A 22,971-nucleotide genomic window follows, 5' to 3' on the forward strand; every position below is an offset into this window, starting at 1 on the left:
TTTTTGTTTTAAGTGATTATAGATAGATTGATAAGCTCTTAGTAAGTCTTAAACAGCTAGGAAATATTGAACTATTTTCACGCATACATTATTTTGCTTTTCCATAACCTAGCTTTTCTTGAAAGCTTACTCTTACCCCTCATCGTATATAAGATAATATTCGTTGTTTTTAAAAAGTATACACCACCGGAAGGAGTTTGTTTCGCTAGTTTTTTGCATGTTAGTAAGTACTGTTCAATTTTTGCAATACAAAACATAAGATTTTAATATGAATATAAATGCGTGTCAAAAATTCGTCTGCCTAAAACATTCAACTCCATTTAATAAACTGCAAAAGAAGTGATTTCTTGTATGGATTCAATTACTGATTTCCCGATACTATTTGAATAGCTGAACTTGGTGTATTTTATTTTTATTATTTTACAAAAGATCTTTGAAATAACAAATAAGATTAAGATTTAGAACTTTTGGAAGCTAATTGTCTTCAATTCATGTATGCTGGATGCTTAAGTGTGTTACCAGATGGGTTCTCTCATAATTATGTATATGTAACTTTACATAAATACCAAGAATCAACAAGCTCAACTCTTTAATTAACATATATGTATACTTTTTATATTATATATGGTGCCACAACCAATATTACGCCAATGTTACTCAAATTAAGAATTATTAAACACATCATAGCAACTTTTAAATGTTGATATAAAGGAAATTTACATAAAGGTACCAAAGTCTCTGAGACTCTTAAGTAAAACCTCATCTTACTTGTAGATTAGTATTTCATAAGCAAGCACTATTTATCTGCTATAATCTGATATTCAGATATGTATTTTCTATGCTCACCATGCCGAATAACCATTTTCCGTTTTGTCGCACTTCTCTTCCCATATCCTTTTATAGTTGTCGTCAAATATGCACTTCCGGCTAGCATCTGAAGCCGCAACACGAATTTGCTGCGGCAGCAACAGCGTTTCACCAATAGCGGTTTTATATTTCCACATTATTACAACAACTTTCAAAAGCAAAACAACATGAAACACTCCTATTTATAATATGGATCTTAAATCACTACCCATCCAATAAATTCACTTAATATTTAACCATAAAACCTATGGAAACTATTTCCGGCACACATTCACTATGTCACAATGTTAAACTATAATTTCAAACTTTCCACCATCCACAATAACATTATATGTGTTATATATCACTTTTATCTCCACCATGTTATACATGTAAACGCTTTTTAAACTATATGCTACTGTATATGCCATTTATAAAAGGTTTTACAGATTTCCAAGCGGAAGAACTTACTGTGAAGTAAAATCTGCAATTTTTTCAAAATGGTGGAGTCCGTTAAGTTTGTGAAACCGTTAGCTATACTATACTAGCTGTAAACCACAATATTCAAAATATTGATTAGTTGGAAATAAAATAAAGAAAATACTTATGTGATATATTTAAAACTATTTATTTATAAAAATTATTATAAGCTTATCATAAATATTTTGAATAAATATAGCTGTATTGTTGATTTTATTGTGTTTTTCTGCGTTACAACCATGCAGCTGCGACACACAACACAAAGCTCGCTGTTGTGAAAACTACAAGACCTTTCCTTATGTCAGCGCTTTCCATGCTTACTACTGCGTTCCTGCTCTTATCCACAAATACTGTGCGTTTTCGCCATATTAAAGATTTTGTCGTGCGCGCTCTCTTCTACCCATGTGCTTGTCCCTATGCTGCAGCACTGTCAGTTTGAATAATTTGTCAGAAAATTTTTTTAAGTGCGTTTGTCGTGAAATTTCTAATTGTTTGTTTTCAATTATTACTCACGAAAAGTAAGCAATAATAATCCATAAAAAATAGTGGTGAGTGTTAAACAATCTACGCTCTATCATTTAGTAAACAAAATAGTAGTAAAAGTTGTATACTAATACAGATAATTGCGTGATAGTGAATGGATAAATTTGCAAGTTCATCGGTGTCTCGTGGTTGTGGTATTCGTTTTGTACTTCAGTCGGTGTTTTTTAGCTATGTACTTAGAAAATTTTCACAACTTCAGCAGTTTTGTAATTTAAAAGAAAAAAATATATTTGCTAGTTTACTATACTCTTTTTAAATTTCCTATTATAATAGCATTATCTATTTACTATGAGTTATGCTGTTCGTTTATTGATTTTCCAAAACGTAAAATTAGACAAGTGGGTACGTGCGCCTTTTCGGCTTGGCATTCACAGTACGTACATGCATATATAAATCTATGTGCATACGTATGAAGAGCGTGTGGGGGTCCATTCAGTGGTAGGTTCGAGAAGCACGTAATTTTGTTTTGAGTGCAAGCCTGCCAAGAAATCAATAAATCTGTTTTGGGGGCGCAAGTGTTGATCGATGATTAGCACACGCTATGGTCAGAAGTGTTCAACTTTTTTACGGGCATATTTATATGTATATAAATATGAACATGTATGACGTTTACGTCAAACTCTACCATGCGTAGCACATATCCAATCTTTTCTTTGTTTCCTTTGTTTAAGAAAAACAGCAGAGTTGAGCTTTCACCAACGCCTTGACATATTTATACATACGCAATGTCCCCAAATTAACACTATTCGATGTTGATTTTACATCCATCTAATTGATATTTTGTCACGAAGTTCTGGGTGTTACAAACAAACAAAGAGACGTCAGAGACCCTATAAACTACATATATAAGTGATCACTGTGACGAGCTGAGTCGATTTAGCGGTCGTTCCGTTGTATATATGTAAGTACGTGAACTAGTCTTCCCGTTTTATGCTTCTGATTTGTAGGAACTATCAATATCTGACCACGGTAGGATATAGTTCTTCCATAGACGGTTACACTAAGCTAACTTTTTTTCTTGTTTGTAATAATGTTGGCTCGATTTTAGCTTTTTCTATTATGAGAAGAATCAATATTTTTCGAAATGAATTCATTTAATTTTTCTCATGGTTTTTGTTCTGTTATATATTTATAGCGTTCCCCTTTCACATGTGCATCGTTCCCTAGCGAACAGTAGCGAAACAGGAAAGGCTCTAAAATATCGTAAACTAAAAAAAATTATTGTAACGGACCAAGTGTACACTAAAGTAAATAGATAACACACAAACTGTAAACATGTCCAGCTTACCACGTCGTATCATTAAGGAAACTCAGCGCTTGATGCAGGAGCCTGTGCCCGGAATTAATGCCATTCCTGATGAGAACAATGCGCGCTACTTTCATGTTATCGTAACGGGTCCAAATGATTCACCTTTCGAAGGTGGCGTTTTTAAATTGGAATTATTCTTGCCCGAAGATTATCCAATGTCAGCGCCAAAAGTACGATTCATTACCAAAATCTATCATCCGAATATTGATCGCTTGGGACGCATTTGCTTGGATGTACTCAAGGATAAGTGGAGTCCAGCATTGCAAATTCGTACAATTTTGCTTTCAATTCAGGCGCTATTAAGTGCACCCAATCCCGATGATCCACTAGCAAATGATGTCGCAGAATTGTGGAAGGTGAACGAGGCTGAGGCCATCAAGAATGCACGTGAATGGACTCAGAAATATGCCGTCGAAGACTGAAGTGCAAAGTGAAGTGTTTGCAGCAGAAAACGTACGACGATGAAAGCGGGCGGTGGAGCTGCATGGAGTGTGGCGGGGGAATTGGGCATACCATGGGAACAACACGTGAATACAACGGCTTTTAATTGGTAAACAAGTGATGGGGTGGGGGGGGCATGGAGTAGTTGTAATGTGCGTGAATCAAGAAATGGAATTATGTAATAACAATTAAGTAGAGTAATAATATTGCGTAAAATAATTGCTAACTGGCTAAAGAAGAACAACTTATCTCCGGTATGCTGTTAATATTTTTAAAACACTATACACGTTAATATATTGAGATGCTGACGTCTTGAATGTTTTTAAAAATAAAACTCTACCAAGCAAAACAAAAACACTACAACAAACAAATGAGTATAATAAATGAAATACAAAACAGTAATAAAGTTATTGATAATGCAAAAAAAAATAATTATAATGAAATAAAAAGAATTTCTATTAGTACATGCAATAAAATATAAATATATATATGTATACTCTTACTACACACTTTAATACAAGCTAAATGATATGATAATAGTTTAAATAGAGTATAAAAACTAAATGCTAAATCACTTGTAAGAAGATGCAACAACAACAACAATAACTATGCAATTTTTGATTCCAACTTTTATACGGTCTACATTTGGCTGCTAAGATGAGCGGTTGAGTAAAGAGCGCAACACAACTTTTCAACGAAATGCCGGTTGCCGCTTGCTACTGACTTTCGTCCACGTATATACATATATAATATATATATGTGGATAAAAGTGTTGCACGTCGTTGTGCGCGCTCGTTAGCTAGGGCGCTGTGTGCTATTTATTCACATTTTCTTTTAGTTGCGCTAACAATATTACGTTTAGCCGTCTATTCATATATCAATTGTATTCTTATTTTGCATTTTAAATTCTAAGCCACTCTTATACATACTATGTATCTACATGTAAGCACGCCGCATGTTGACGTTGTAGATATTCTGCTTTAAGGAAGTTGCTATTAATATTTAATGAACAATGAAATTCGATTAATCATTAGAGTTTGCACTTCAAAAAAAAAACACACACACACTGATGTTACTTTTAATTTTGTATGCTTATATGTTTCCTTATAATTATTAGCATTATTTAAAAAAATTCATAATAGGTATTTTTAAATTTTAGTAGCATTTCATATACGCTGCATAAAAGTCAAGGTGAAAGCAAACGTCAATGTGAAAAACCTTTGACAGCAGCGCTGCATGGCTTGCTACATTTTCTATTTGTTTGTGTGTAAAGCAAAAATACCTTTATAAAGTAAAATATATGAAACATTAAGAATCTGCATAATTTTTTTTTATTTCTTAAAGAATTAGTTGAAATAAACGCGAAACCTGAATTGTAAGATAAAAAATATGTGACTTTTAATTACCAAGAATAAAAATTTGGAATACCCTATACGGATAAGTATTATATTATACACTAAATTTGCTATTACTTTGTTGGTGGCATGTTCCAAGGGTCATCGCAAAATTGTGCCGCACTTTAAATACCCTCAAACACACACCAAAAGATGTATGGTAAATATTTTACTATTTTCTTTGTAGTTTGTGAAAGCAGGCAGATGCTTAAATAATATTAACGAAATCATGCTTCATTTCTCGGCATTTATGGCATTTGGCTGCTGCATAAAACGCCGCCAGACACCAAAGTTGCACAAATATTATTTATAACAGCATTTAGCTAAGTACTTTTAGCCTGCATTGTCTTTCGAATTTTCAATACATGCTACTTCCTCAAACCATTTCTACTCCAGCTTTTCATATGTAACACATTTTTTCACGAAAAGTGTGGGGCCACATTCATACCAAACTCTTCCCGAACTTGTCGTCCAACTGGCCAACGAATATTGAAAAAAGCGCCGCTGGCGGCCAAATGTGCCGAAAGTGATTTATATATCCACGATAATCGCTACTATTTTGCCATTGTACATTTTGATCGCTTATTGTTGTTGCCGTTGGTTGCTATTGTTGCTGCTTTTGGTGTAGTGGCTCGTACGTGTGTGTGGAGATTTTTTCTCTCTGCAGCAACAGGCGCAAGCGGTGATGGACCAACTTCGTCGTAAGCTTACCAATAACTGTGTTGTTGGCAGCCATGCATGTATGTATGTATGTACACACATAAGAATGGATTCTTCGTGGGCGCAACGCCACGCATTTCGTTATTGTTAATTGGCCCTTTTTGGTTGTGAGTCGCTTAACTGCGAAAGTTCCATTGTTGGGGATACGTGCTGCCTTTGCAACTGGTCCTTTTGATGTTGTTTTTGTTGTAATAGTGGTGTTGCTTTGGGTGGCAAAGAATTATTACAGCTTGTCACCTTATTTCGGGCGATTTACGGTAAAATTTATCGCTGATGATCAACAATAAAAAATGTGTCGTTGCCAGCGGTACACAGAGAGGTGCATACATACACGTAAATACATATGTATATGCTACTTGCATTGGACGGTGGCGCATGGAGTAACGCCGTGAAGTTGGATAATTGCACTCATAGGTGTCAAATTAAGTCCAATGCGGCACGGGCAACAGGATTTTCACTTTGATTTATGGATAGCAAGGCAAATGGAAAGAAAAACATATTTTTCTTGTGTGACAAATAAGGGCATAAGGAAGGGGTTGTAAGTACTAAATATCGGTATGAAAAATATTGGGGAAAATTATTAACAATAAGGATGAAATGCTTAAGAAAAATTAAATGATTTATCTGCACACATACATATGTACATACATACACATGTTTGTTAGAGGAAGTTATGTTCGTAATTTCTTAAATTATTTAAGGTATTCAGATATTTTAGTGTCAATTTCAGTAATGTCTAATCAGTTTGCGAATAAAATAAATGTGTGAAGTATTAATTCAAATATAAGATAACGCGATTTAAAAAACGTTAACTTCGTTTGCACCATAGCTATAATACCCTTCACAAATATAAAAGATTCCACGCAAGAATTTGTTTTTGACCGCTCAGTTTGTATGACAGCTATATCCTTTAGTCCTGCGATATCGACGTCCCGACGTATAAGCAGCTTCTTGGGGAGAAAAGAACATGTGCAAAATTTCAGATCAATATCTCAAAAACTGCGAGACTACTTCGCTTATATATAGACAGACGGACATGCTGATCACTTAAATATTCTTTTATTGATAAAACCTGGAATGTATAATATAAAGAATGGAATGTAAAATATAAATATAGTATAATGAAAAATTAAATTACTATTTAAAATTAAATTAAACGCAAGAAATAAGAAAAAATCTGAATGAAAAATAAATTAGAATAAATTAAATTAAAATTAATAAAAAAATTATAATAATTTATTTTATCATTTAGATTTTTTTGTGTTTTTTTTGTGTTTGTGTTATTGCAATAAAGATTTCAAACTGTGTACTAAGAGTTTCTTGTGTTTGTTGGTTTCAGTGACAATATACAATTTTTTTTTTTGTTATTTTACTGAATGAGCACTTATATACACATTGTATGGTTATGTGCATTATTCATAACTAGATAAGATAAGAGCATAAATCATCAAGAGCTTGCCAAGTGTAATAGAATTCAGTTTTTAACGAAAAATTTTATAGTTTTCACTGAAAAAATGCAGAAGGAAAACATACCATTCCATGATTATTATATGTAACGATTGTTTTACAACAACAAAAATGTTTTACAACAACAACCACAGTATAATAGTGAGCCCAGTTTTCTTCAAACATTTTAGTTAAATGGCAATCGGTGAAAAAAGTAAATTACTGTGTTACGAGTATGTTACAAAATTGGTGTCAGTTCGTCATACTTGTACTATCACGTGTGCGTTGTTAGTGAAAGGTGTTTTTATTTTTGTATTGAAAACTGCAATTTTTTGTGTGTATATCATAACAACCGCACTGATAAGCCTATAGATTAGTTAGTTTTTGCGGGAATATATTTAAAACTGATATTTTATGATTATAGGATTTATTAGTTTTAAATTTGAATCGTTATGCAGCAAGTATCTGGAAGCGAACAGCTCCAGTATTAGTATTATTGGAACCAAATATAAAGGGTTCAAGCTCAGAATTGTATCAAATACGATATGCGTCAGCTTTCAATCTGATTGGATCATATATTTTTCTCAGTATTTTCACTTCGAAAATTGCTATATGGTTCGCGTCAATCGCCTTCATTGGCCAAACTTCACAACCGTATGTCGGATTGGACACAGGAGTGAGTGCCTGATAGTAATTTGGTTTCTCTACAAGAGGTTAGGTTAGACGTCCCTTTTTAAATAAATAAAAACTAAGACGAGAATGCCGATCGAATCGCATCATTTCTAACATCATATACACATTAGTCGCACATCGCGTGAGAGACAGTAAGCGGCAAAGTAGTGCGCTTATTGTTGGTATGCATGAGAGAAATAGGCGTAACACCTTGCATATGCAATGAAAAATGAAATAATATAAATACTAAATTAAATTAACGCAAATTGCTTGTACTACAAGGTATTAGGTGCATGCTAATCATTTTATTGATAAATGTACAGGTAAAAGTATATATTTTTTTTCAAGTGAAGTGTCTATACAAGTCTATACATTCATTTTTAAAGGAGGATCAATATTAGATATGTGCACTTTTCAAAAAACGCAAGTATTGGTTTTTTTTTACCTGATTATTTTGACCCTAGTTCTTCGAAGTATCTCTATGATTTCAATGTATATCTTCCACAATGGCAGCTGCATTCGAGATTTGAGCTTCTTGTTGGGCTTAAGAAGTCCTTGTGAATGAATGATCATGAGATGGTTCATTTATGTATAGTTTTTTTTTCGACTGATCTAGTTCCATTCTCGCTGTAATCATTTTAAAGACGACTCTTCCAAAAATCCGGCGATTGTTAAAACGAGCCAAGCTAAGTCGCAGTGACACTCTTCAGCGGTAATGTAAGCTTCTGGCTCAACGTTTCGGAGTCTCGTAATAAATTTTTGAAAATACTAGCTATTAATAACGTGACGGGTATATAGAAGTCGATTACTGGAATTAACATGCTTAGATAAAATTATGATAAGTTTTTTGTTGATGTTATAGACACCAAGTCAGACGTAAGAGTCCACAAAGTGAGTGGGCTTTCTATTTTCCGGTCACAAGTACATCTAGAGCGATACAGGCTCCGTTCAGAACTCGATCTAGTTTACGAGTCGAATATGCGAACCAGCTTTTGGAACTTATGTGAAGCGAGGAAACACCAAGATTGGAAGAACACTGAAACGGACAATTTTTTCTCTCTATCTGCTGTCCGTAAAAAGTTATATGAAGGAGGTGTAGATCACGGCTTAGTTATGTAAGTATATAACGGGTTTTCCGTTCCTACGACAGTCGGGCTTACGTAACCGGCCAAGGCCTGTCAACTCGGCAGAATTCGGCCGCTACAACAACATAACAGGTTTTTTTTTGAGTTCATGAGCACACGAATATATAAACTTGTAACCAGACAGTGGATTCAACAAGCTTTTAAAGTTACTCTTTCGACTTTTACATGCCAAGAGCACTAATTCAATAAAAACTGAAATGCATCGTGGGTCTGTGAGTAGAGAAACTGTGTTGTAGTTTTTTTCTGATTGGGAATTGGAACAAAACTTCTGGGATTGCTTTTCAGTGGATGGAATTCATAAAAATATTTTTTGAGAAGTTCAAAAGGAGAATGGTTAATTTGAGGGCAGTATCTTTACTTCCTATATGCTCAAGAAAAAGTATGTACCCTCCAAAACTCATTTTTACATACGCTCCTGTCTACTTGTCCGTATGTCTGTATGTATGTGTGATTGTTTGCATCAATGCATTTGCAGCAACGCATTGGAAAACGCTTGCGCCTTAATACAATCGACATGAAAAAATGCATCATAATCACGGCTTAAATTGCATATCATAAACAGCAAATACAATGTACACATACACACACACATACATACATACAAGTACATGCAAATGTATTTTGCGCGCTTGCCTGCCTGCCTACAACGACTAATTAGCATATTATGCAGTAATTAGTTGTAGGTAATTAATTTGAGTTGTATTGTACTTTGCGTATTTGTTGTTGTTGTTGCTATCGGCTTTGCCACTGGCGGCGGCGGCCATGACAGTGGCAGTGGCAATCACGCTTGTGGCCACAACTAGCAATTGTCTATGGCAAATATTGCTATTGTTGTTGTTGTTGTTGTCAATATTGCTGTTGTTGTTGTTGTTGCGCAATTATGCATTGGTTTGAAATTAAAATGCAGCTACATCTACATATGCATGTCTAGCAGTAAATCTGCTCTGTTCGACAGCTTTGATTGCTAGCAACAAAAGCACAAAAATTGCAGCAACAACAACAACAACTACATGACCAACAGCTACAACAATTGACGCAAAATGCAACATGAAAAGCAGTTACAGCAAACATACATCAAAGCAGTTCAATATTGCCTATTTTAGCTGCGGCAACAATAATGCCAACAACAACAACAACAAACACAACTGTATGCTGCTTCTTTCTTTATTATTAATTGCATTTTATTTGTAGCTGCAGCTTTTGATGCAACACGGCTGTTGCATGTTGCCAAGCGTGTGCAGATTGCTTGCTATCATGCTTGTGTGTATGAGTGTTAGTGTATGTATGTGTGTGTGTGTGTGTGCGAATTGCCAGACAGTTACATTTTGTTAATTTGCAATTGTTACGGTCTCAGCTTGGCAGCAGCGGAGGCAGCAACATGCAAACGCAATGGAAATGTTGCTGTGCTGCTACTTTTATACATATGTGTGTGTATATAAACATACGTATGTATATTTATATATGTATATAAATTTATATATGTATATCTGCTTGTATATAATGTATGTTTGTCTTGCAATTTTGGCGCGTTCTTCGCTTGAGTCTTTTGTTTCATTTGCTGTCTGCTGCTAATTGCAATATAAATGCGGCATCGGCCATACACAACTGGACACATACATACATACACATAAATATATATTATCACATTGTAGGTATGTATATGCATGTGCATTGCGAATCGGTTTGCGTTTGCTCATTACATTGTCTTCATTCTGTTTTTTTTTTGTTGCTTGCAACCAAAAATTGTGAAGTCCAATGTGTGAATGTATGATGAGGCCTTCCTCAATTCCTAAACAGTATAATAAGCTGAAATTGGTTACAGCGCACTAAAGAATGCGTCAAAATTTATTTTTCACTTAAGTCTTAGATTGTTGTCTCGGAAAGTTGAACAAACAAAACAGAAAAAAATTTAAAAAATTTAATCCATAAATTTCCTCGTACAAAGAGATATATATACAGACATATTTGTAAACAAGTGAGTAGATCAGTCGAAACTTATTGCTCTCAGAACCACTTTTTGGAAAATAAAACTTTCAGTTCTATCCTTCTGAAATCCACTTCAGCCATTGCAGGCTCATCGAGACTGACAAACCTCGTTTTAGTAGCTAAGATATCGACTTTCATCTTTTCTCGGGCAAAGTGGTCCAAGAACTCACGTAACTAAACAAAGGTTAACGACTTTCTAATTACCAGTTAGGATTACATTTGTTCAGCTGTTTATTAGACGACTTTCTCAAGAAAGTCGAGGGCGCGGGAGAGCAGCCAACACATGAAAGCGTAAAGTCCGAGCATAAGCGCAAAAAGTTTTTCTAACAATAAATAAATCTGATTATAATTTGTGTGTTAGGGCCCTATCTTCCATCTTGGCACTATATACATACATACATACATAAAAATAGGCGCACTGCTAACATTCTAGGATACTGAGGGCTACTTTGTTGTAACTTATAATATTATTTTGTGTTCTTTGAAGGACATTCTACGTCTAGCGCTTAGCCCCGGGTCGGTGTACTCTATTTAGTTGCTTCAACTAGTCATGTCGCTCACTAAAACTAGAAATTCTGGCATTAGTTAAAGTAAAACTTTCAGATTTGAGTAAATGTGCATTTGATAAAATTTTTTCCGGACTGACAAATAAAACAAGCAATATTTTCAAGTATTTTATTATGAATCTTTATTATCGCCTTCAAAAGGGCGCTATATGAGCCAATACAAGCACGCAAACGCTTAATCTAACTTTCCATACTTGTTATATCGTAGGACTCGGCTGGGATGGACTTCAGTGCCTTTAGCGAGTTTTGGTTTGATTGGGTTTCGACTGATTTTTGCAGCGTGAATCGCTGGATTGCTGGAAAATTCATAAACCTACGCCTTGCCACCAGTAATAATGCGTTTGCTGAATGTAGGGTTCTCAGCTACGTTGTCAACCAACTTCTACTCGACGTCGTTTTGACAAAAGATTCAGGTCATCAGGTCGTTTGGTATGAGTCTGGCATTTAAATGTTTCATAACCAAAACGTTAACCAAAATGGTTGAGTCGATCCATAAGTGGTGTTGAGTTCTTCTGATATCTCTTTGATATCAACAAGATGGTCTTCAAGCACTGCTTTTACAAGGTGTGTTCCAAAGTAAACAGTAAAAAAGTAACAAAGTAAACTCTATTGGCGCCATCTATATGTCGACTAGTGCGTTAGAATCTGCTATCCTTTATCGACTTCCAGTAAAAATTCATAACATTTCATCTATTGAAAGTGAAGTCATCGCGCTATATGTGACATTACATTTGTAGTGTCGGTCGGAAAATGAGCATAGAACAAACAGCCAACATTAAGTTTTGTTTTAAACTTGGTAAAACTTTTACTCGAAACCCCAAAAGCGCGCCTAGAGAAGTCAAAAGTGAAGACAATGCTGATATGTTTTGTATTGTCCACAAAGAATTTGTTCCACCCGGCCAAAACGTTAATGCGGTATTCTACCTGGGAGTTTTGAAGCGTTTGGTGCGCCGTACTCGACGTGTTCGGCCCGAATATCGCAAAGATGGAAGTTGGCGTTTGTTGCACGATTATGCGCCGTCTCATCGATCGACGCTTGTGGCCGATTATTTGACCAAAAATCACATTTTAACAATCAACCACTCCCCGTATTCACCTGATATGGCACCGTGCGACTTCTACCTTTTCGGAAAAATTCATTTGCCGATGAAAGGAAAGCGTTATGCAGACGTCAAAAAGCTTGCCTTAGTCATAAATAAACAGCTATAAAACTCAAATGTAAAAAAAAGATTATACCAATCTAGGACAGTACTCTCTTGTTTTGCACGCCCAGTTTGAGTAGACCAGTCCGTGTCAAATTTGATCAGATGGCAATAAATCCATCCGACAAATACCGATGTAGTATGTGCTGCCGTATCTTGCTTCCGAAAACCGAAACTTCTGCTACCGACCATAGTGAGTCAATCGTTAAGCAGTCAGAAAAAACCACGTTGACCAAAAATTTGGGGAAAAATACACCTTCCTTGGCCAAGATGATTCATTCCATTTGCTGCCACCATGAAAGGTTTGGTTAATAACCTGAAATGTGTCGTTCGATGTATCAATATATCAAAAATATTGATAACAGAAATAACAAGTAAGAACGGGATAAGTTCGGGTGTAACCGAACATTTAATGCTCACAAAATTTACAAGTATTAAAGCCGCGGAAATACATTCAGGTGTTGGAAAACCTTATATAATATTATATTAAACTATGAGGAGTGTTCCTCCGGTTTCATCCATTTTAGGCAAGAATATAGACCGTTATTAAAAGAGATTGCTTCTGTATTTCATTAATATAAAAGGTCAAAGTTTTTCACCAAATGGAAGTTCAAAGCTATAAACAATAAGTATATGAGGGCTAAGGAAATTATTGACCCGATTTTACCCATTTTTGGCACAAGGACTGTTATCATCATAAAAATATTCTCCCTAAAATTTAATACTAGATCTCACAGATTGATTATTCATTGGTGTTTGATTTGTATACTGTAAACTGAAAAAATCAGATGGAGTTTACTAGTTTGTTATATAAGAAGTAGGCGTGTCTGTCAACCGATTTCTCATACACCATATTTAGTTGAAATCGGTCAAGTACACACACGGACAGACAGTTGCCCGGATTTCCACTCGTTAGGTGAACAAAAGTATTATACTCTTTAGCAACATGTTGCGAGAGTATAGAAACGTGTTTATTTTTTTATTGCAAATATTTTTCATTCGACCAAATTTTAACGATAACACATGTATAAGTCCATCACCAGAAATATAATGAAAGTGAAATGTAAAAACAAAAAAAAAATTAAAAATTGTTATCTTCTCTACATATCTCACCTACGCTAGATAGTGATTAAGAGCGTTTGCGATAACGGAACAGCATGACACATTTCTATACGCATTGACATATGGTACTAAAAGGTAGAATAAGAATGAAAAATAGTGGCATCGCAGCCGGTAGGATTCGAACCTACGCTCCCAGAGGGAATCTGATTTCGAGTCAGACGCCTTAACCACTCGGCCACGACTGCTGCGCGCCATTCACTGCCAATTTACACACACCACCACCACTCGCTTATCTATCGCATAACAACGAAACATTGCAAATAGATAAAAGGAGCTCTTATCTTAAGCATGTTGATAAGTGCAAAAATTTGTCAACAACATTAAAAGTTGCTTAATTAAAAAGACGAATGTGTCGACGTTATTTACGAAATATTTCATAGATAAAGACCCAAATGTGGGACAAGAGCAGGTAGCTTAAAATCAATGTGGAATTTAAAAAGAATTTAATAGGAAAATTTCAGTGCTGTGTTAAAGTGCAACGCGTAAGGTTAATAAAACAATTTTTACAGTTTACCGTTATAGGAAGTGCTACGTATGAATATGTGAGAGTTATTGGCATGTGCAAAAGAAATAAATGTACCTGAAGAGATTAGTGAATAAAATTTAAATACAAAATAAAAAAAATATTTACAATATTAAAAAGTTACTGTTGCAAATTCTCGTAGAATTACTTTATAAATTTTACATTTACAACAACCACATAGAAAGTGAGTATATAGATAATAATATAGAAAAACAATTATTTGATTTATAAACTTCATACTATAGGGTCACTCAAACGCGGCGATTAAGCTATTAAGTTTTAGTTTTTAATATTTGTTATACTTTGGGAACTTTATGTCACGCAGAGTAAAAGAACTTTGTTTACCTAACGGTGGTTTGTAATACACTAAAGTAATACCCACGATAATTTCTTAAATTAAAGCTGTTCAATGATAAATTTGGTGATAGAGATCATATAGAAAGCCTTTCGTGCAAAAATTGGCCTATTTAACTGCTGATAGGTGGCAACTCTCATACAAAAATATGTGTTATAAGGAGTTCATTTCATTTCTAGCTGTCGAACTGGTTTGTCAGAATAGAGATATCATAATAAAATTTGATAAAAAGCATGACTCGGTACCTATAATGGCCGAAAGTTGTCCATATATTACCCGAAACTATTTTTCCTGCAAATATTGATTTCCCTCAACTCGATTGATCGTAAAATAAATGGATGCTTCGGCAGCAAAATTTTGTATAATAACTCTTTGTCAATATATTTTACCTCGGAGTTAAATTCGGCATGAGTTTAGCCCTTGCCCAATCAAATTATTAATCTTCAAAGTAAATGCTAACTTTATTTATTTCAAATTTATGGTTGAGCGCATAATGGAGTCATGCTCACGTATACATTACCTCTTTATAGGTAAAGTGTTGCCTAATTGTAGATAAAATTCGTTATCTTCTAATAATAAATTTGGCTACTGACACTGAATACGACACCGCGAACATGTTTTCACCAAATGAAGCCAAGTGCTTCTATACGCGTACTTGGTAATCTACTCAACTTTATGTTTGAAACTGGATTGCCAAAAAATCATACATGATATTTAGACAATTTTATGTTCTTTACCTAATTCATAAACTTGCATACAGAAAAAATATATTTCTCCCAAACTCCGCTCTTGCAACGCCCTTGAATGCACCACTGCCGAAGCGAGGTAGTCAACTTCTTGTCAATAGATTTTAGCTTGAGAGCTTTGAAACCAACTTATTTCCTTAATTTTTGTAATACCAGTTATGACTAAACACAAGCTTTATGAATTTTTGAAATTCTGACAAATTGTTAGTGATTTAAAAAGTGCAGATATCTCGTAAACCAACATGCATGGCATGGGCATATTTCTAGTTATATAGACGAAACCCTTAACATCGGTTGGGACCTTTACCTATATTACCAGCGAAATCGTATTTTTCCTGAGAAAAAAGTTCTTTCGAACTACGCGAAAAATCTACTGATAAGAAACTCTCCATTAGTGCCTAACGGATCGAATAAAGAAAACGAACCCTCCTAAAATAGTTCTACCCAATCGAAAGCATTACCAAATCGATTCAGTAAGTAAGATCAAGTCTTTTCCTAACTATGCATACAAGTTTTTTCCATCTTCTAATCTAATATCTGTACTATTTGGATTCATTTGCTTCGAAAGAAATATTGCATCGCCACGAAACGACTAGATTTCAGTGCCTGAGATTATGTTGTTATCATTTTAAAAGCCTTACATTTAATGGCTGCGTCTTTTTTGAGAAAACTAAGTAATTATTTTTAGAATATAAAATTTCTCTATATTATTTTCTTTCTCTCAAATATTATATTTCTTAAACCATATGGTCATGTATCACACCTCCCCAACGAGAACTTTATAAACAGGAGGAGGGTTTTTTGTCAAGAGAGTTATTGATTTCTCATTAGTCTTTACTAACTATGTAGTTACACACTACTTCTTTATTTACAGAGAAGGCAGAATGAAAGAAGTCATCGTTTAGGCCAAATAATCGCACATACTGTTAATCCTAGTTTTATTAATCGGATTATACTAAATTTGCATTGGAGAATGCCAGTTCAGCAGTCAGTACAAGCTATTCGTTCTCTACAATAAGATTCAACGTTTTATTTATTGAACTAATTGTAGAATTTCCGAGTACCTGTAGTCCCCTTTTCTACTTATGGTGTGCAACTTATTGCCTAACGCACGAACTTTTCGAAAAAATCCACCTTGTAGTTGCTTTCTTTTAAAGCCAACACACATTAAGTTAAGTACAAAATTAATTTATTGCACCATCCCATAATAAGAAATATATATATTGTACATACGAGCTCATACTCGTATATACGAAAGAGATTAAATCAATAGCTACCGACGCAGGAAATGTGAAATAAAACTTGAGTTAGGTCAGTACAAATAAAACATCAAGCAATAGCTTTCCATGCAACACACTAATAATGTATGAAGAATATATATCAGAGCACATTATTATTACTTTATGTACGACCAAATATCTATTTACTGTCTCATACAAACATAGGTATATACATACATATACATAAGTACTGATTTTGGGCAGGAAACATTTGTGCGTCAAGCTTTTATTTATAGAAGTGTGTGTAGAAGGCAGCATCTGTCTGACGCGCAACCTTTTTCAAGTACATAAGTGTGTATGCAAACATATATTTACTTTAATATAGGTGCATACATATTTATATATATGACATATACACTTTTGGTAGCAATTATTTTACTTGTTTCGCACCCAATAACTCACGCACCTTTACAAGCTGCAGACGTCTAACCATTCGTCGTAATTCGGATCGATAAAATTCGTCTGCGTGAGCTTTATAAGGAGTATACATGTGTAGATGTGAGTGTATGTGTGTTTTTGTGTATGTAAAATAGACATTAGATGATATTTGCAACGCGACCTAGGGTCTATTGTGCCCTTTCTGTACATGTATGTATAGAAAAAAATACTTGCAGCTCTTATTTTGTCACCGCAAGCTATTTTTAAATTAATTAATTTAAATTAGTGATTTCATTTAAATACTCAACTGTTTACTTTAGGGAATAAATTTGTATATAGTAAGGGTGGCAACCCAACAAGAGCTTTTGAACTTAAATTAAATTTCTAATCTTTCAGAATGTTTAACGTATTTTGCAAATTATTACGTGTCAAGAAAAAAATTTGTATTCAAATAATTTGGCAACTCTAACGATAAAGTAATAGTTTATAAATCTTGTTGAAATACCATATTAAACATATTGTTTAAGATGTTTTAATCTATTATATTTTATTATTACTTATATTTTCTATTTTAAATACAAAGGTTGCCACCTTTTTATAACCCGAACAGGATATATAAATATAATATAAATAATCAGTGTGACGAGCTGAGTCGATTTAGTCATGTTCGTCTGTCTGGCAGTCTATTCGTCTATGTATAGTACGGAAACTAGTCTCTCAGTTGATCTGATATTTAGCGCACGTGCTTTTCTCCTCAAACTGTTCGATCAAAATCAAGTCCTTGTGTGGAAAACCATTTTTTTAATAAAGGTGTCTTCCCGAAGTTTGGCACAGATTATTGACCAAGGCAACGCTACAATCTCCGAAAAATGTTTTCAGTTCGAACCACTATAGCTTATTGCTGCCGTTGGCCGGCTACGTTTTCAGATTTAGTTATTTACGTACATATATGTAGCTACTATAAAAAGTGCACATGTGAAGGATATTACTTTTACCTTTGTTACTAAAGTTAACGGTATTTCTTGTTTAGGTTTTGAAAATGTACTCTCTAGCTTAAGAGTTTTAACTTTATTCCAAAATACAAAGATTCGACAAGTAAATCATACATATTGCGGTTTTAGAGAAACCTTATTTTAGGTATTTGTTTGGTTATAAATGTATGTACCTACTCTTAATCAGGAAATATATCGAAAACATCAATTTTTTGGAACGGTATTTAATGCTCGGCAATGCTTTTTGCATTTTATCTAAAAATAAGTATACAAAAAATTTGTTTTAAGAGTAATGAATTAATTTAAGTCACAAAAAAATATATTTTTTAGGTTAAAAATGAAATGAGTGTTGCCACATAATTAAAAAAAAAAATTTCGAACTAAGAAAAAAAAAATTAGAAATTAGTTAAGTATTATTAAAGAGCCAAAAAAATATAAATAATTCTTTAACAAAATATATAACAAATAAAATCAATTTGAAAATTTGATTAAAAAATTTTCGTATAACACAAATTTTAAAATTTTTTTAAAATTTCTTTAATAAAATTCCCATTTTTGTTCGACAATTTTTTTAAATCTCTTTTTCAGACAAGTTTCGATAAGAATTTATGTATACAAAACATTTGTTATATTTTCATATAAAACTATTCTGATATGGAATATTTTCAAAAGTATAACTAACTTCATATATTTAACCCAAAAACATAGGATTTCCTTCAAATGTCACGCTTTCAGACTATTTTACATTAGGTGTGCGTCTTCGATACAATTTTAAATACAAATCCTAAGTGTAGGCAACGTTTTATTGTTATTTTGCAATAATATGTGTGCAAGTTAAAAGAATTTCGAAATTATGGCTACTATGGCATAGACATAATCCTCAACAAACCGTTATACTAATTTCAATATTATTTCTACGTCCACATATGTTTAGTTTTCCGATAGTTCATTATCCTTTTGGTCGACAGCTGAACGCATTAGGTATTTGTACATGTAAAGTATATACCACCAACAAATACAAAATACAGTTATGTGAAGTGTACAGTTCAATATAGCTATCTATGTATAATATTATATATAAAGTAACGAGTATAGCGTCTACATAAGTTGGCTGTCCGAAAAGCTGAGCCGCCTGGCCGCCTACAACGCTGTGCCTTGCAAGCACATTATCCTTCTGCCTCGCGCAAAGCAACAACACACACATACACGCTATACATTTTGTTTTTGTATGCGTACATGCATGTTGCTTGGCCATGTCAAGAACCTTTCGGCTCGGCTCTTTATCCTATCGTCCTTTCGTGCGTAATGCGTTGGTATATGCGAGTACGTGAGCCTTTAGTTTGTACGCCCGCTGCGGCCAGACACAACAAAATCAGCCAGTCAGCTAACTAGAGACAGCCGTTTGTTGTTGGCCCGTGAGACTCGCTCTCGCTGCCATTCGTCGTTGCCGGCCCTTTCGTTGATCCTTTTTTCTTCGCAATTTTTTTTTTTTTTGTTTCAAATCGACCCGCAGTTTATTTGACACAGACACATTTAGTTCTGTGTGCGTTAGAGCTATATGTGCTTCCCTACGGGAGCACGTTTTGTGGTCTGGGCTTTGTAGTTCAATGAACTCTTTGTTTTTGTGGTATTTTTAGGAGCTTGCAATACAGAAATTTCGGCAATTTGAAGTAAATTGATACAAATATGAATAGATTATATAATGTAGAGGGATCGAAGGATGAATGAGTAACGGCGTTCAGGTTTATCGATTTATTTATGTATTATAGACTCCTCAATTTTAAGTAAAATATCTTCTTTATTTCAGTAACGAATTCAAATCATTAAAACCCAATTGAGTTTCAGAAACGCTAAAAATACTGCATGGATATTGTAATGTGGGAGAACAGCCGATCCCTGTACGATCAGAGCAGTATTTAAAATTTTACAAATGCTGAAGCAGGGGTACTCCCCGATAAGTCGATTTAATAAGAAAATCCTAATTTTTCCTTATCCCACATATATCTCACAGATCTCACATTTCCTGCACAAATAACCGAAAAAATATTAGTATTTTTAAAACATCGAAAACGTTGAGACCTTGTTTGGTTCTTCAAATAATTATAGGTTTCGTGTACTGAATGGTTCCACATATTGATATGCCTCATTTACTAGGCGAGGTGGAATCCTTCATGCTAAAAAGTTATATAGGGCTCAGTTTGGTATATTTAGATAGGTATAGTTTCACTACCTTTGGTATCGATTTACTGAAGTGTTGGTGTAGAGCGAGTCCCTATCAAACCAGGCTTAAATTGATAATTTGATTCGACCATGACCATCCTATTGTCTCTTCGGATGATTGTCTGACATATAGAGCATATTAAGATGTTTCTATCGATATTTGGAGTAACTTGCGAATTCTTCTTTATTACCTTATTCGGGTTTCAGAATATAATTCTAAGCTAAGTGTAAAACTGCTAAGGATAATAGATTTAAGAATCTTCATTTTGAGAGATATATTAATTTGTATACCTAAATTTCTATAACTTCAGCACCCTTGAAAATGAATATATTCTTCAGCAAGTTACTCGAAGACAACGCAAATGTTTTTGAATCACCATTTCTAATATGGGAAATGCTCACGATGCTGCGCATTGGCATCAAAGGAGAAAGCGCGCTTGAGTTGGACAATTTTTTAAGATCCAATGCGCCTGAGATTGAAATTACCGCAAATGATTTAGAGTCCTTAAGAACACGCTACATGCTGCCGGCGGATATGAAAACGAATTGCCACACGAATGGTAGAATTTTAACGATTGCCAATCGAATATTTATAAACAACGGCACACGTTTAAAGCAAACATTTATAGAAGCGCTGCAGCAGCAGTTCGCCTGCGGCATACAGGAAGTCGATTTCAGTGCGCGCGCTCAAGCTGCCGCCACTATAAATACGTGGGTGAGCAATGCCACGCACGAACGCATACGCGACATAATATCCTCGCACGATGTGGGTGCCAATACACAAGCGGTGCTGACGAATGCGATCTACTTTAAGGCGAAGTGGCAGCATCAGTTCGAGACGATCGACACGCAACAAGAATACTTCCACTTAAATTGTGACGAGAATGTGCTCGTGCCAATGATGAGCCAGACAATGAACATACGCTATGCTCACATGCCAAATCACAATGCTGTCGCAATAGAGTTGCCATATCGTGAAACTGATCTGTCAATGCTGGTGATAATGCCAATTGAAGCGTCGTCGTGGACCGATTTGGTATCTATCTCGCAGCTGAAATTGTCGAAAGTGCTGGAACATATGGTGTTTCGGAAAATCTGTGTGAAGCTGCCGAAATTCTCATTCAACTGCACCATAAATGTGCATAGCTTGCTCACGCAGGTTGGCTGTCGCTTGTTGTAATGAAATTTAAGATTTTTTTTATTATTTGTATTTATTTTTTTGTTTCAGTTCGGCGTGCGCGGCATTTTCCAAGCCAGCCAAGACTTCGATAATATGATTGCGGAGCATGCTTCTAATTTTAGTGTTTCAAAAATCATACAAGAGGCTTTTATCAATGTGACCGAAGAAGGTACGGAGGCTGCTGCAGCTACCGGTAAGACCATTGGGAAATTCGTTTTATAAATTTTATATAACTGTTTTTATTGCTTTTTAGCTTGTTGCATTGATGGTCCCGTGTATTTTGATGAAACTTTTAATGCAAATAGACCCTTTTACTTTTGCATTAAAAATAGAAACCTCTTGAAATTATTCGATGGCTGCTATCGGCGACCATGTTGAATGGCAACGTTATTACTCACTGATTGCTTGACTGATTTAATAATGAAAGTATTCGATATATAGCACCATATATTTAAGATTTTTAAAATAATTAATAAATATTTATGTTTTTTTTTAATATTGATAACCTTTTAGCAAATAAGACCATATTCCTATTTTGTACTTTTAATGAAACTCAAAAATTAGTTAATAAATTAATTTCCTGACCTATGAGCTTATTTTGAAGTACCCCTATTGCCCAAAATCCAACAGTGAAAGCACTCTTTATAAAGCCATCTTTATGCTATTTAAATCCTTTTCGGAAAATCGTTCCTGAAAATGCAAGAATTCAACTGGCATCTTTATAACCCCGGCAGATCCTTCAAAAACCCCAGAAGCAATGACTTAATTTCTTATTTGACTAGAAAAAGAACAAAAACTTCGTTACGCTTCGTATTTTTTTTCACTGTAATTTTTGAGACGGCTTTTCCGATACTATTGTTTTGAGATTTTTGTATTGTCTCCAGTTTAAGTTGCAAGCCCGAGCTTCTTATAACACTGAGCGATTACGAAATGAATCAAGCCTCAGAAATGATTTCAAACTGAGTAGATCAGCTGGGTCAAATTATTTGATGAACATAAGACGATCCATAGCGCTATGAAGGTCTTTAAGATCCCATATACTTAATTAAAAACTTATTTCTAGTTGTCCGACCTTCTATATAACGACAGGTTTAAAAAAATTTCTGAGCTCATTGCGCTTAAGAAGTACACTTTATGAAGAGAGAATTATGAGAATTATTAGACGTATTTTTATCGATAATGTTTTTGAGTGTGAAATTGTATTACGTTACCATCTCAATCAGAATCAGACAAACGGGTGAAAATCGCTCTAAGTTGTTCGTCAATAATAAGATTGTGGGTGTTAATGATTCTCCCCCTGTAGATTAAATTCTGGATCGAGAATGCGTCTGTTAAATAAGACGAGATATCTCCTACCTTTAAATAAATAATTTGATCTTGGCTCATACCAAAACGCTGCTTCGAAATACAATGTGGAATCACTCG

The 22,971-nt window shown here is 34.5% G+C and overlaps 2 protein-coding genes, 2 long non-coding RNA genes and 1 other non-coding gene across 7 annotated transcripts; 3 read left to right on the forward strand and 2 right to left on the reverse strand.

The window, feature by feature from the left end:
• Positions 1–1,706: 1,706 nt before the first annotated feature.
• Positions 1,707–5,007, forward strand: ben (bendless). 3 transcript variants are annotated; one of them, XM_014235250.3, is made up of 2 exons: positions 1,707–1,844; positions 3,005–5,007. In XM_014235250.3, the coding sequence occupies exon 2, from the start codon at positions 3,145–3,147 to the stop codon at positions 3,598–3,600; it is 456 nt and encodes a 151-aa protein (XP_014090725.1). In that variant the 5' UTR covers positions 1,707–1,844; positions 3,005–3,144; the 3' UTR covers positions 3,601–5,007. The 3 variants fall into 3 exon arrangements, with proteins under 3 accessions (XP_014090725.1, XP_014090723.1, XP_014090724.1); XM_014235248.3 differs by having other exon boundaries at positions 1,713–1,874; XM_014235249.3 differs by lacking the exon at positions 1,707–1,844 and adding an exon at positions 2,566–2,770.
• Positions 5,008–13,822: 8,815 nt separating this feature from the next.
• On the reverse strand, positions 13,823–14,217 carry LOC138857393 (uncharacterized). The gene is made up of 2 exons (XR_011396459.1): positions 13,997–14,217; positions 13,823–13,940 (listed from the first exon to the last, which is right to left on the reverse strand). It is a non-coding gene; the product is annotated as an uncharacterized lncRNA (long non-coding RNA).
• On the reverse strand, positions 13,976–14,057 carry TRNAS-CGA (transfer RNA serine (anticodon CGA)). Its single transcript has one exon. It is a non-coding gene; the product is annotated as a tRNA-Ser (tRNA).
• A 137-nt stretch (positions 14,218–14,354) lies between the features above and the next one.
• Positions 14,355–22,066, forward strand: LOC106617823 (leukocyte elastase inhibitor). The gene is made up of 4 exons (XM_070109884.1): positions 14,355–14,579; positions 20,678–21,525; positions 21,595–21,739; positions 21,800–22,066. The coding sequence occupies exons 2-4, from the start codon at positions 20,689–20,691 to the stop codon at positions 21,922–21,924; spliced, it is 1,107 nt and encodes a 368-aa protein (XP_069965985.1). The 5' UTR covers positions 14,355–14,579; positions 20,678–20,688; the 3' UTR covers positions 21,925–22,066.
• LOC138857413 (uncharacterized) lies at positions 14,608–17,368 on the forward strand. The gene is made up of 2 exons (XR_011396484.1): positions 14,608–16,483; positions 16,548–17,368. It is a non-coding gene; the product is annotated as an uncharacterized lncRNA (long non-coding RNA).
• Positions 22,067–22,971: the final 905 nt, after the last annotated feature.

Source organism: Bactrocera oleae, chromosome 5, assembly GCF_042242935.1.
Source record: "Bactrocera oleae isolate idBacOlea1 chromosome 5, idBacOlea1, whole genome shotgun sequence".
Lineage (NCBI taxonomy): Eukaryota > Metazoa > Arthropoda > Insecta > Diptera > Tephritidae > Bactrocera > Bactrocera oleae.